This window comes from Oncorhynchus mykiss, chromosome 15 (assembly GCF_013265735.2).
Source record: "Oncorhynchus mykiss isolate Arlee chromosome 15, USDA_OmykA_1.1, whole genome shotgun sequence".
NCBI lineage: Eukaryota > Metazoa > Chordata > Actinopteri > Salmoniformes > Salmonidae > Oncorhynchus > Oncorhynchus mykiss.
The window spans coordinates 42,803,358-42,818,802 of record NC_048579.1 but is presented as its reverse complement, the minus strand read 5'-3'; the positions used below and the strand labels follow the sequence as shown (position 1 = coordinate 42,818,802).

Below are 15,445 nucleotides of genomic sequence, written 5' to 3'. Positions count from 1 at the left end.
ACATGACTTAGTATAGTTTGCTTTGTAAAAAGCGTTAAGAGAGAGAGAGAGTAAGCTGTGGCAAATTTACATTGTATATTGAGTCAATCTGGACACTTTTGTTTACAGAAGCAGTTGACTACTAGACACACATATACAATCTCTCACACACACACACACACACACACACACACACACACACACACACACACACACCCCATGTGGAGTCCGTCTGCTCTGACCTTTTCCTATCAATAGGGGGCTGAGATTCTCGCCAAGAGAAAGTTGCCTTGCCCTTCTTCTCGTCTGTCCATCTTTCCATTTATTTCTCTCCATCTCTCCTCCATCCCTCTGCCATTTTCCCAAGCTGTATGTCTGGGTAGAAATCTAATCTATGAGGTACAATAATAGCCTTGAATTTAAAGAGGAAAGAATACCTCTCTTTCTCTTGTGTTCTTCTGTCCTCATGTCTCTCTCTCTCTCTCTCTCTCTCTCTCTCTCTCTCTCAATTCAATTCAAAGTGCTTTATTAGCATGATGTAACAATGTCAATATTGCCAAAGCGTACTTTAGAGATGAAGTGATTCATTTACAATATGAACATAATTCAAATAATGATAATCAATACTGTCAACGGGACAATCAATAATCAAGGGTAAAAATAGCCGTACAATGGACAATAACAATGACGTAGAGGACATCTGCAGGTTGGTTGGTCTGTCAGACACTGTCCCTCATTTTATGGCAAGCAGCAATGTAGTGTGCTGCCAACCCACAGCTCTCTGCATCTTTCACCAACAGGACAGGTAGCCTATTCTAATCAGAGAGGTCTTTGAAACCTTGAATATGGTTTTCAAGTTTGGGGAAATTTTATATATTTTTTGTACATTTTGTCAGGAAATGCAGCTCTGTCTCTAGTTTTGCTGTGGTGCAGTGGTTGCACAGCCTTTCCTCTACAGGGAGCCATGTTTTCCTGTGTCTACCCTTCTCAATGACATGGCTGTGGTCACTGTTGCCTGTACTTTGTCAAATAATTTGCCAAGGTGTACTGTTGAGTTAGGGCCAGATAGCACTGCATTTTCTTCTTGTTCTTGTGTTTCCCAATAGGTAATGTAGTTTTGTTTTGACTGTGTTGTAATTTGGTTTATTCTGATTGAGGCTTCAGTGTGTTAGTAGAACAGGTTTGTGAATTCAGTCCCAGGACCAGCTGGATGAGGTGACTCTTTTCTTTGCTCAGCTCTTGGCATTTGCAGGGCTTGGTAATGATATGAGAGGGGGTCACTGTTTTGTTTCCAAAACTTAATTTCTCTTTTTTTATTATTATTATTATTATTATTATTAGTGGATATTGCCATAGTTCTTCCCTGCATGCATTGTTTGTGTTTTTCCTCTGGACATGTAGGATCATCTTACAGAACAGGATTTCAATGGGGTGTTTGTCTCATTGGCCGTCATTGTAAATAATAATTTGTTCTTAACTGACTTGCCTAGTTAAATAAAGCTTAAAAAAAATAATTATAATTAAAAACAATTGGGTGAAATCTTGTTTTGCAAGTGGATGCCACACCTCGCTGCCATAAAGTGCAATTAGTTCAATGACACATTCAATTAGTTTTAGCCAAATTTGTATAGGTATTTCCATTTGAATGAACTTTTTATGGCGTAGAATGCCCTACATGCTTTCTCTCTCAGTTTACAGTAATTGTAGAGTTTCAGTACTCTATATATTTTATACGCATTGAGAACTTTGGTCTAATTCCATGAGATCTGAATCTTCCCTGGAAAATTATTATTTGTATTATTTTTTCTTCTCAAATCAATTCAATTTAAGGGCTTTATTGGCATGGGAAACATATGTTAACATTGCCAAAGCAAGTGAAGTAGATAATAACAAAAGAGAAATGAAATGTAAAAAATTACACATTACACTGTGATGGTTTTTCACCCAGTAGATATGGGAGTTTATCAAAATTGGGTTTTCAAATTCTTTGTGGATCTGTGTAATTTGAGGGAAACATGTCTCTAATATGGTAATACACTTGGCAGGAGGTTAGGAAGTGCAGCTCAGTTTACACCTCATTTTGTGGGCAGTGTGCACATAGCCTGTCTTCTCTTGAGAGCCAGGTCTGCCTACAGTGGCCTTTCTCAATAGCAAAGCTATGCTCATTGAATCTGTACATAGTCAAGATTTTTCTTAACTTTGGGTCAAGTATTCTGGTCAAGTATTCTGCCGCTGTGTTCTCTGTGTTTAGGGTCAAATAGCATTCTAGTTTGCTCAGTTTTTTTTGTTAATTCTTTCCAATGTGTCAAGTAACCCCAGACCTCACAACCATAAAGGGCATTGGGTTCTATAACTGATTTGGATTTTATGTTCCTTTTGATGGCATATGAGGCACTTCTTGCCTTGTCTCTCAGATCGTTCACAGCTTTGTGGAAGTTACCTGTGGCGCTGATGTTTAGGCCGTGGTATGTATAGTTTTTTGTGTGCTCTAGGGCAACGGTGTCTAGATGGAATTTGTTTTTGTGATCCTGGCGACTGGACCATTTTTGGAACACCATTATTTTTGTCTTACTGAGATTTACTGTCAGGGCCCAGGTCTGACAGAATATGTGCAGAATAACTAGGTGCTGCTGTAGGCCCTCCTTGGTTGGTGACAGAAGCTCAAGATCATTAAAAAACAGTAGAAATTTGACTTCAGATCCTAGTAGGGTGAGGCCGGGTGCTGCAGACTTTTCTAGTGCCCTCGCCAATTTGTTGATATATATGTTGAAGAGGGTAGAGTTTAAGCTGCATCCCTGTCTCACCCCATGGCCCAATGGAAAGAAATGTATGTGTTTTTTGTCAATTGTTGTTTGTTTGTGTACATGGATTTTGTAATGTCATATGTTTTTCCCCCAACACCACTTTCCATCAATTTGTATAGCAGACCATCATGCCAAATTGAATCAAAAGCTTTTTTGAAATCAACAAAGCATGAGAAGACTGCCTTTGTTTTGGTTTGTTTGTTTGTCAATTAGGGTGTGCAGGGTGAATACGTGGTTTGTCGTATGTTAATTTGGTATATAGCCAATTTGACATTTGCTCAGTACATTATTTTCTGCTGTTTATGATAATGCAGAGGATTTTCCCAAGGTTGCTGTCACGCCCTGACCTTAGAGCTATTTTGGTTTGGTCAGGGTGTGATTTGGGTGGGCATTCTATGTTCCTTTTTCTATGTTTTTGTATTTCTTTGTTTTGGCCGGGTATGGTTCTCAACAGGGACAGCTGACTATCGTTGTCTCTGATTGGGAACCATACTTAGGTAGCTTTTTTGTGGGTAGTTAATTTCTGTTTAGTGTTTTGCACCTTTCAGGACTGTCTCGGTTATTACCTTTGTTATTTTGTTATAGTGTTCAGTTTTAATAAAGAAAGCATGAACACTTACCACACTGCGCTTTGGTCCGATGATTCCTCTTCTTCAGACGACGAATACCGTTACAGAACTACCCACCACAAACGGACCAAGCAGCGTGGTAACGAGGAGCAGAGGGTTCAGGACTCCTGGACATGGGAGGAGATATTGGATGGACAGGGACCCTGGAGACAGGCTGGGGAATATCGCCGCCCTAAAGAAGAACTAGAGGCAGCGAAAGCTGAGAGGCGGCGATATGAGGCAAGGCAGCGCAGCAGGCACGAGAGGCAGCCCCCCCCAAAATAATTGGCACACGGGGAGATTGGCAGAGTCAGGCGATAGACCTGAGCCAATTCCCTGTGCTTACCGGACGCAGCGTGGTACTTGTCAGGCACCGTGTTATGCGGTGAAGCGCACGGTGCCTCCAGTGCACGCTCATAGTCCGGAGCGCTTTATGCCAGCAAGTGCCATGCGAGAGTGGGCATCCAGCCAGGGCAGATTGTGCCAACTCAGCGTGTTTGGTCTCCGGTGCGCCGTTTCGGCCCAGGGTATCCTGCACGGGCTCTGCGTACTGTGTCTCCGGGGCGCTGGAAGGGTTCAGATCGTCCTATGCCTGCGCTCCGCCCGTGCCAGGCGAAAGTGGGCATTGAGCCTAATGGAGAGGTGTGAGTGTTAAGCACCAGATCTCCAGTGCTCCCCCACAGCCCAGGTCGACCGCTACGAGGGTCCCCAGTCTGGGATCGGCGGCGAGGGTTCCCGGTGGAGCGGGATCTACGTCCCTCACCAGAGCCGCCACCGCGGAGAAATGCCCACCCAGACCCTACCCTATAGGTTCACGTTTTGCGGCCGGAGTCCGCACCTTTGGGGGGGAGGGGGGGGGGGGTACTGTCATGCCCTGACCTTAGCTTTTTATGTCTCTATTTTGGTTTGGTCAGGGTGTGATTTGGGTGGGCATTCTATGTTCCTTTTTCTATGTTTTTGTATTTCTTTGTTTTGGCCGGGTATGGTTCTCAATCAGGGACAACTGTCTATCGTTGTCTCTGATTGGGAACAATATTTAGGTAGCTTTTTCCCACAGGGTTTTTGTGGGTAGTTTATTTCTGTTTAGTGTTTTGCAACTTTTTTTTTTTGCAACGGTTATTCCCTTTGATATTTTGTTATAGTGTTCAGTTTTACTAAAGAAAGCATGAACACTTACCATGCTGCGCTTTGGTCCGATGATTCCTCTTCTTCAGATGACGAAAACCGTTACAGTTGCTCTTGACGCATATCCCACTGTAGTTATTGGGGTCAAATTTGTCTACACTTTTGTAGACTGGGGTGATCCATCCTTGGATCCAAATATTGGGGAAGATGCCATAGCTAAGGATGATGTTAAAGAGTTTTAGTATAGCCAATTGGAATTTGTGGTCTGTATATTTTATAATTTCATTGAAGATAATGTCAACACCACAGGACCTTTTGGGTTAGATGGTTTGTATATTGTCCTGTAGTCCATTCAATAGAATTGGAGAATCTAATGGGTTCTAGTAGTCTGTAATAGTTGATTCTAAGATTTGTATTTGATCATGTATATTTTTTTGCTGTTTGTTCTTTGTTATAGGGCAAAAAATATTGGAGATGTGGTTTTCCCATACATCTCAATTTTGGATAGGTAACTCTTCGTGTTGTTTGTTTAGTGTTTTCCAATTTTCCTAGAAGTGTTTAGAGTCTATGGACTCCTCAATTACATTGAGCTGATTTCTGACGTATTGTTCCTTTCTTTTTCCGTAGTGTATTTCTGTATTGTTTTAGTGATCCACCGTAGTAAAGGTGGAGGCTCAGGTTTTCTGCGCCTCCGTGTTTTTGGTTGGATAGGTTTCTCAATTTCTTTCTTAGGTTTTTGCATTCATCGAATCATTTGTCATTGTTGTTAATTTTCTTTGGTTTTCTGTTTAAAATTGTTAGATATGATAGGGAAGCTGAGAGGTTTTCTACTGCCAAGTTTGCACCTTAACTATTACAGTGGAACATTTTGTTCAGGAAATTGTCCAAAAGGGATTGAATTTGTTGTTGCCTAATTGATTGAGTATTGATCTGTTCAAGTAGACTGTGATTTTGCTGTGGTCTGATAGGGGTGTCAGTGGGCTGACTGTGAACGCTCTGAGAGACTATGGGTTGAGGTCAGTACGACTGTCAAGAGATGAGCTATAGGTGTACCTAACATAGGAGTCCCCTCAAAGCCTCCCATTGACTATGTACATACCCAGCGTGCGACAGAGCTGCAGGAGTTGTGACCCGTTTTTGTTGGTTATGTTGTCGTAGTTGTGCCTTGGGGGGCATATGGGGGAAGGAATGCTGTCACCTCCAGGTAGGTGTTAGTCTCCCTGTACGCTGAGGGTGTCAGGTTCTTGTCCAGTTCTGGCATTTAGGTCGTCACAGACTAGTACATGTCCCATGTCCCCTCCAGAAAGAAGAAGCTGTCTTCAGTAGTCTACAGTACCTGAAACTGAAATGGTCCACCCACATAGACAGTGTGGTGAAGAAGGTGCAACAGCGCCTCTTCAACCTCAGAAGGCTGAAGAAATTTGGTACGGCAACTGCACCCCCCGCAACCGCAGGGCTCTCCAGAGGGTGGTGTGGTCTGCCCAACGCATCACCAGGGGCAAACCACCTGCCCTCCAGAACACCTACATAATCCGATGTCACAGGAAGGCCAAAAGATAATCAAGGGCAACAACCACCCGACCCACTGCCTGTTCACCCCGCTATCATCCAGAAGGCGAGATCAGTACAGGTGCATCAAAGCTGGGACCGAGAGACTGAAAAATAAGCTTCTATCTCAAGGCCATCAGACTGTTTAATAGCCATCACTAGCACATTAGACGCTGCTGCCTATATACATAAACTTGAAATCAATTTAATAAATGGAACACTAGTCACTTTAATAATGTTTACGTATTTTGCATTACTCATCTCATATGTATCAACTATATTCTATTCTATTCTGTATCTTAGTCTATGCCGCTCTGACATTGCTCGTCCATATATTTATACATTCTGAATTCCATTCCATTACGTAGATTTGTGTGTATTGGGTATATGTGGTGAAATTGTTAGATATTACTTGTTAGATATTATTGCACTGTCGGAGCTAGAAGACCAGGAATTTCACTACACTCGCATTAACATCTGCTACACACTTATATGTGACCAATACAATTTCATTTAATTTAATTAAAGTATAGGGATTCTATTGGGTTGATAGAGGTAGCTCACAGGAGGACATTTTTCTCTGTTGAGATAATTTCCTTTTGAATTTGTAGCCAAATGTAAAATGTTCCTGATTTGATTCATTTAATAGAGTGAATTAGGTCTGCTCTATACCAAATTAGCATACCCCCATAGTCCCTTCACTGTTTCACACCTGATAGTTTGGTGGATGGGAGTACCAGCTCTCTGTAAACTAGAGGGCAACCAGTGGGTCCGTCTCCTCTGTACCATATTTCTTGTAGGATGACAATGTCTGTATTTCCCGATTCTTTGATGAAGTCCAGGTTCCTGCTCTTTGGGCCAAAGGCAGTTGACCTCAGGCCTTGGATGTTCCAGGATGAGATAGTGAAGCCTTTGTGTTCCATAAAGTGTCCAGTGTTGTTGGTCGTGTGGTTTGGCCTCAGGCCAGTAAGTGTGAGCAGAGCCTGCTGAGCATCTGGTACATGCCATTGGCTTGGGCTAGAGAAAGAGTGGGGGTTGGGCCTGTTTGCCCACTCACGGCCTGGTGGGATCTGTGACTCCCATGTTGAGGCCCTCTTTGTGGGAGTGGGGGGCATGGGGTGGGCAGGAGGGGCATAGGTCTGATCTGAGGGGGCCCAAATGGGGTGTGGGCATGATTGGCTTGGGGGGGGGTTGACTGGGTGGGATGGGGGTGTGGATGTGGCTGGTGGTGCTGTGGTCTGGATGTCGGTCCTCTTGGCGTGGGTCCTCTCTATGTAGGTCCAGTGGGGGGGGGGGGTTGCTTTCTTGTATAGTTGGACACCAGAGCTTAGACACACTGTGTTTGGGAAAAAGTTATTTTTCTTGTATATATTTCCCGTTTGAGTCCATAAGGAGTACAATCTGTGGCTTGTGTATGTCCTTAGTGGGTGTGGGGGGGTTGTAAGGAGGGCTATCTGGGTGGCTGACAGGGGGGGTGCTCAAAGAGGGTGGGATCCCCTGGGCTTGGGGTTCTTCATTTGTCTGTCCTGCTGTTAAATTGAGGCTATGGTCTGGTGGACTGTTCTGCTGTGGTGTCAAGACTTTGGCAGGGGGCTGAGGTGGGCTGTTCTACTGGCTTCTCTGTGGGGGTGGCCAGCTCTCTAAAAGGTTGTTCTCTGTCACACTCCATCCCCCACACCCTCTCCTCCAGCACGAATCCTCTTTTCTAGTGCTGGAGTGCTCTTTCTCCTGTTGATGTTGTCTCACCACAGTCCAGAGTGCAGATATGTCTCTATCCACCTCTAGCTCTCCGGGTCTGGTTGAGGGGGTGTTGTTGAGCTGAACTATTTTTTGACCTGACTGGAGTGTGTTCCCCTGCTGTTCCAGCTCTACCTGCCTCTACCTCCAGCTGGGTGAATTTATCCATAATTGTAGTGAGGGAGTAGTACTCGGTGCTGGGAGGATGACTTTCTGCTTGGGGTTGCTCGTCTGTGGGGTTGATTATTGAAGAGGTCTGGTCTGACATGCTCGGGGTGGGGGTATCTTTCTCAAGAGAGAGCTTATCCTGCTGAGCTATCTCTTTGATAAGGTGAATGTCCAGCTGAAACTGTTTGGGGTTGCCCTGTACCATTACTGTCTATACATAATTGAGTAACCTCTGGTAGCAGAGCTTTCCATGATGACATGGCTCTATACATAACGGTTTGGGAACCGTGAAGAAACCCATACTGGCGTGTCTGGTGGGATTTATGTCTGTTGGAAGTTAATGCAAATAAATTATATAATTGGATAGACATTGTCAACACAAATGTTTCTTATAAAGACTAAATGAGAAGTGGACAATTTCTCCTCAACCCTCAACCATGAAAGACTGTCATGCATGTTGTTGATGTTAGTTTGGTATGTGCTGTTAAGGGCAAGGCGTGCTGCTCTGTTTTGAGCCAGCTGCAGCTTTGCTAGGTGTTTCTTAGCTGCACATGAACATATTACTGGAAAGTAATCAAGATAGGACAATATCAGAGCCTGAATAACTAGTGCAGTTGATCTGTGTGTCAAAAATGCAGAATATATTTTTCTAACAATCATGCCTCTCCCCATTTTCACAACTACTTTGTCAATATGACTTCACCATGATAATTGACCATCCAATGTTATTTCTAGGAGTTCCACTTCTTCAGTGGTCACACCCTTTATGCACAACTCCAGTTAAGGGTTAAGGTTTGGGATAGGGTGTAAAAAATGTAAAAGATGTAAAACAAGTCTCCACCACTGGGATCAAACATGCACCTGTCTGATCCAGAGTCATGGGATTGTGCCCATCTGCCACCCCCATCCACAATGCCTTAGGAAAACCCAAGCCTACTTGATGGTAATAGTGCTCACTGTTGCATTTCAATGTGTCCTCAGGGACATGGATAGACGTCCAATTTCGAAGTCACTCTTGAGCGATCTGTAGGGCCCTATAAAATCCAGGCTGCGGAGAACATGGACTGAATCACGGAAATCCTGACATTAAAACGGAATTCAACAATATTGAAACATTTATTGAACTTAGTGGGAATTCAAATAAATCTATTTAACTTATAAGAAAATGCATTAATTTGACCAATCATAAGACATGAACAAAATGAATCAGTGATTTGTATTTTCATGAAACTTTCTGAAACGGCACAGGAATGCCCGTCTGTGTGTATGTGTGCTGTGCGCGCCTATGACTACACTTTGTGTAGCCTTTAGCGATGATGCTATTGATAATATTCTTCTGGTAGAGATGGAAAGGCTTTCCCAAAAACCTTCTCAGTGAAATGTTAACTACAAAGTATCCTATGCCTTCCTGGCAGAATGATATTAGGATTATTTGCATCAATCCAGTGGCACTGGCATTAAAGGATAACTACACCCAAAACTCAAAATAAAAAATAATCATTCCAGACCTACCTAAAAATGGTCTCCTGATGTGGTTTAAACATTTGTTTTAAATGGTTGTTTTCCTGTTTTAAAAAAGTGTGGTTTTGGGACCAAAAACATGTAAAAAAACCCAAGGAAAATGGTATCAGGCAAAAAATGATTATAGGGCCCTAGGTCTGCCTGAACACACACACACTCACATTAACACAATGTCATAAACCTTCTTAAAATGCATGGCCTGTGGGCTGGCTGACAGACAATCCAGTGGAAATGTTATCTTCAAAATGACCTCCTCAGATCCATTACGGCTCCTTCTGCTCCCAGCTTGATGAAATAACGCAGCCTGAGCCCACCTCACCGACCAGCCTCACCTCATACAGTCATGAAGACAGAGAGAAGAGAGAGAGCGCAAGAGGGAGAGAGACAGAGAGAGAGGAGGAATCAGTAAATTGGTGGGAAAGAGAAACCGTAGTGAAACCGTGTGTGTTTGTGTGTATGGTTGTGTGGAGCGGGTTCTCACAGGGTACATGCTGTCACTCACACACTTTTTGACTACTCAACCAGATCTTATAGAGTTTACCTCAGTCTTATATACTCATCTCTTCATCTTATGCAATAATGTTATCTTCTACAGACATACAGAAAGACACACACATACACGTTTTTAAACAACAAATTGTTTAAAATAACAACTAAACATGTTTGTGAGCTCAATTGCACACATGGCGCAGTTTCTCTAGAGATAAATCAGATCAAGCCCGAACTGTGCGATGTAATAGGGAGTTGTAGTTTCCAGCAGGACAATATTCGACATAGTTTAGCGCATAAAATATGGTAATTATCTACAATGACCATAAGCCATTGCTCTCCTACTTGTCCGATCTGTGTGTTTCTCTTACGCCTGCTACTTTAGGTTAGTGTGGGGCAGACACAGAGAGGGAGGGAAGTGACCGAAGAATGCACGATGGAGAGGGATAGAGAGCAATTGCTTCGAGAGGTATCTCTACCTGAAAATACATGATCTAAGTGATTGATAGTTGGTATTCAGCAGTCATAAAATATGCGTTATTTACTTTGAAGCACTACTAAAATAGTGATTTTGTCAGACAGCAGGCAGCAGCTCAATAGAGATGAGATGAGTTGGAATGAAATACAAATACAAAACTACACCTCCCTCCTACATCAAACAGTTCTGGCTGTAAAGTCATCAAATAAAACAAATGTAATATACACAACAGCTGAAATATTTGATTAAAGTAAAGTGATGTGAATAAATGTTGGTTAATATAAGTGATGCACAGTAATGGGCAGTCACTACCTCCATGGGACTTTTGTTATTTGTTTTGTCCTGTGTTATTTCAGCATTCAACCCAAATAATACACAGTGCATTTAATCATGTAAAATATATTATATTTTGATAATCGAACCAAAACCAAACTGACCTCAAAATGCACTAATTGCTCAGCTCTTACATACACACACATACACGCCCATATACACGCACAGAAGCCCGTATACACACACACACACACACACACATCCATATACACACACACACACACACACACACACACACACACACACACACACACACACACACACACACACACACACACACACACACACACACACACACACAAACACACACACATACACCTCAGAATCCCCAAACCAATTCACTCTCAAATTAAAACCAGATTATCACCACTGTGTGTGCATGCCTATGTATGTGCATCTATATGAGACTGAACTGAAGTCTCTTTTTGGATACTGCATACCAGTTACATGCATCAACGTAGATGCCAAAAAAGACAATCCATACCTTCACATTGATATCATTGCATGCCGCTGTGAGAAAAGAACATAGAACAATTACAACAACTATTATCTGTGTCAAAACACAATGTTCTTCTTGCTTGTTGCACCAATCAACTCAATTAAACCACAGGATTATAAATGAGTAATGAATGTGATAGACATTCCAGGTTAACACCTCTCCTGTGTCTGGAGAAGAAAAAAACAACAACAGAGAAATGATGGAGGGAAAATGAGAGAGAAAATGAGGGATGGGGAGTGAGAGAGAGTGGGTAATGAGAGAGGAACAACAACCACAAAAAATCACAGAGAGAAAGAGAGAGAGAGATAGAGAAGAGAAAAGCAGGTAGTAACTAACAACCACAACAAATTGTCTAGAGAAAGAGAGAGAAAGAGAGAGAGATAGAGAGGAGAAAAGCAGGTAGTATCTAACAACCACAACAAATTGTCTAGAGAAAGAGAGAGAGATAGAGAGAGGAGAAGAGCAGGTAAGTTGACAGTGAAGTTTAGAGAGACTGTGTATCTGCTGTTGTAGACAGAGGGAGAGACAGGGACAATGAAGTTTAGAGAGACTGTGTGTATCTGCTATTGTAGACAGAGGGAGAGACAGTGACAGTGAGGTTTAAAGAGACCATGTGTGTCTGTTAGACAACTAGTGAGAGGGTGACTGAGATAGAGAGGGAATAAGAGAGAGGCAGAAGGAGGGAGCAACAGCAAGAGGTAGAGAAAGGTTGTCTGTGTCAGTCTACAGTGCTATCTGCCGTGTTAGTCTCAGGAGGTTGTAGTCTAGAACAGCAGAAGACCCTGTGTTGTTAGTTATGCTACTAACCAGAGTAACTGGACCACCTGCTCAAGGGTTTCGGTACTGTTGCCATAGTAACTGGTTTAGCGGGACCATCTCATAACAGATTGTAGTGATGACTTGACCGCTGGCACTGTAACCGTTCAGTCTGCTGTTACCATAGTAATACTGGACCCCCAGCTTGGCACTGATTGTAACCGCATTAACGGGTAAACGAGACCCCATCATGTGGGAGGGGGGCCCCGGCGCCTCCAGAGTGGGGTCAAAGAGAGCAGGGGTGCGGGCTGTGGTGGCGCTGATTGGACTGCTCTACCGCTCCAGACAACACAGAGAGAGGGAGAGAGAGAGGGAGAGAGAGGACGAGTGGTGGGTAAACTCAACTCCTCTTTTCATGAAGGTGGTGTTTGAGGATGGGCATGTGTGTGTGCTTGTGATGAGTTGGGATCTGTGGAAGCATGTGTGTGTTTTGTGTTTGACAATGATTTTATTAGTAAGAGAGTGTTTAGTGTCTTTACTGTATTTGAACTATGTTGATAGTGTAGTTGAATTAGATTGTCAGTGTGTCTGTTGGAACTATGGCATAGATGGTGTGAATGGAGAGCGGATGCATAGATTGAGTGCAGAATGAAAGAGTATGTTATAGCAGTAAGACAGAAGTGTGTGTGTATGCATGCCAGTATCTCTTGCACATGTCTTACACTTGTGCATGTCTGTATGTATGTGGTAGAGTGCACTAGTGTTTGTGTGTGCGATGCAAGTGTGTGTGAATGTGTGCAGTGGTATAAAATACTGTAAAGTCCAACTTAAGTTGCTTTTGTGGGTATCTGTACTTTACTTTACTTTTACTTCACTAAATTCATTAAGAAAATGTTTTACATAACACTCAAAAGTAATCGTTACATTTCGAATGCTCAGGCAGGACAGCAATATGGTCCAGTTCACGCAACCTATCAACATAAACACATTCTCATCTCTACTGCCTCTGATCTGGCTGACTCACTAAACACAAAAACTGTGCTTGTAAATAATGTCTGAGTGTTTTAGTGTGCCCCTGTCTGTCCGTAAATGAATCAAACTAGAAAATGGTGTTGTGTGGTTTGCTTAATATAAGGAATTTATGCATAGCATTTACTTTAACTCTGTACTTTTATTCAAGTATGACAATTTAGCACTTGTTCCACCACTGTGTGTGTGTGTGTGCGTGTGTGTGTGTGTGTGTGTGTGTGTGTGTGTGTGTGTGTGTGTGTGTGTGTGTGTGTGTGTGTGTGTGTGTGTGTGTGTGTGTGTGTGTGTGTGTGTGTGTGTGTGTGTGCGTGCGTGTGTTAGTCCCCTATAATAGATTAAGTGTTCCTGTCTCTTTAGTAATAGTGAGTCCAGTGAAGAATCTATGCAGTCTATTTACAGAGAAAGAGCTTATGAGGGATTGGCCTGGTATTGGCCTTTGTGATAGAACGAGGTAGACAGAGAGAGGACCGTTTTTAAGGTGTATTGTACGAGTGATAACCGTTTTATTGTTGCTGTTGATTATTTTAGGAAGCAGGAGAGAGAGCTGCTGACCATCTCTAATGTTCCCCTGGCAGACTGCCCCCCCTCTCCTCCGCGCACTGCACCCCCCACCATGAAGGTAACACACACTCATGCACACACACACACGCACACACACACATAGAAACATGCACACACGCACACATACACACACACACACACACATAGAAGCACGCACACACACACACACACGCACATAGAAACACACACGCACACATACACACACCCACACAGGCATAGAGAATGGAGAAGGAGAGAGAACCAGTTTCCAATGGACTGTGACTGACCATCCCCAGCAGGTAGTATGACGTTTTGAATGTGTACACTTATGTAAATGTATATCCGTTATCGGCATTGCGTTCTCAACCATTGATTTCTTGTGCCACAGTATGCTGTATGTGAGGATTGTTTGTGAGAGAGTGCTTGTAAAAAGTGTGTTGGGTTCTACACTCTTAGGTATAAGCGTTCATAGAAACAAACGTTACTGCAGTACAGATCCTACTATGTCTACAGTATGTGTAATGTAGGAGTTGGCTGTTGTTCAGCTGAACATTTCAACAATATACAGATTGCATGCGGAGTAGGGATATGAATGCTGTTCTTAAGCACAACGCAAGCGGAGTGCGTGGATACAGCCATTAACTGTGGTACATTGGCCACATACCACAAACTCTCGAGGTGCCTTATTGCTATTATAAACTAGTTACCAACGTAATTTGTTTTTGGTAATCAGTTTATAATAGCAATAAGGCACCTCAGGGGTTTGTGATATATGGCCAATATACCACGGGCTGTGTCCAGGCACTCCGCGTTGCGTCGTGCATAAGAACAGCCCTTAGCCGTGGTATAACCACAGCTCCTCATGCCTTATTGCTTAAATATACCACGGCTTTCAGCCAATCAGCATTCAGGGCTCAAACCACACAGTTTATAGTAGCTGTTCGAGTACAGTCTACATTCAGGGTCTATTTCAGTGAAATGCTGTGTCATCCGAGTCCGGCCTGGGAGGGAGTGATGTGTCTCTGCTGCTTCTGCAGCCAGAGATAATGGATATAATGACGAGATGCTTGTGTCTCCACCCTAACAATTAGATTCGTTGACCACAGAGTGGAATGGCGGGCTGTCAAGCTCCTGCCTATTCCTCTCTTTGGATTGGTGGATACATCTCGTTATTTTAATACATTTTAGAATATTCTATGAGGGGTATTGACATATTAAATGGAGAATGAGATGCTATGCTAGCCTCATGAATATGCATAGATCATCTCGAATTTCAACAGGGACAACTCCGATACAAAGTGTTTTTTCTCAAAGTTGCCGGGATGTCACTTGCATCACATTTATATCAGTACACTCGTAACAACCTAAGCATTACCAAACTTCTAATCGATCAAATAAGCCTCATGTATCAAAATAACAATACATTTTTATCTTGACTAAATTCAACACTCTCTCATTGATCCTCATACAAAAACTCCTCACTTGGCAGTATGCCAAGATATTTTCACTTGGACAGATTTTAGACTGAGTAAAACTTCTTGCTCTGCCTCTTCCTCTCCGCTGCAGTTCAGTCAGGACCAGGAAGTGATGTGAGAAGAAGCGAGGTCAGAGAAATGGCCCAAAAAATGACTTTAAAGAGAGTGAGAAAGAATCTCACCTCTCTCTCTCTCTCTCTCTCTCTCTCCAGTCTGCCCATTTCTTCGACATGATGGAGAAGATGGAGGTAAGCATGGAACTCCTGCCGTCTGTGTCTGTCTGATTAATAACCCAGAATCCTCCAGGTGACAACAGAGCTGATAATAATGTCATAGGTCAAAGGTTACCATGAGGT

The 15,445-nt window shown here is 42.9% G+C and overlaps 1 protein-coding gene across 3 annotated transcripts in view; it reads left to right on the top strand.

Annotated features, from left to right (window-relative positions):
• LOC110490099 (rap1 GTPase-activating protein 2) overlaps window positions 1-15,445 on the top strand; it is a 72,180-nt gene that overhangs the window by 30,844 nt on the left and 25,891 nt on the right. For all 3 annotated transcript variants that reach the window (XR_005036092.1, XM_036944398.1, XM_021563261.2), the window contains exons 3-4: window positions 13,603-13,693; window positions 15,302-15,337. Coding sequence is in view for 2 of the 3 variants with exons in the window: in XM_036944398.1 (XP_036800293.1) it covers window positions 13,603-13,693; window positions 15,302-15,337 (127 nt within the window). In the remaining variant the exon portion in view is untranslated. The remainder of the gene's footprint in view (window positions 1-13,602; window positions 13,694-15,301; window positions 15,338-15,445) is intronic.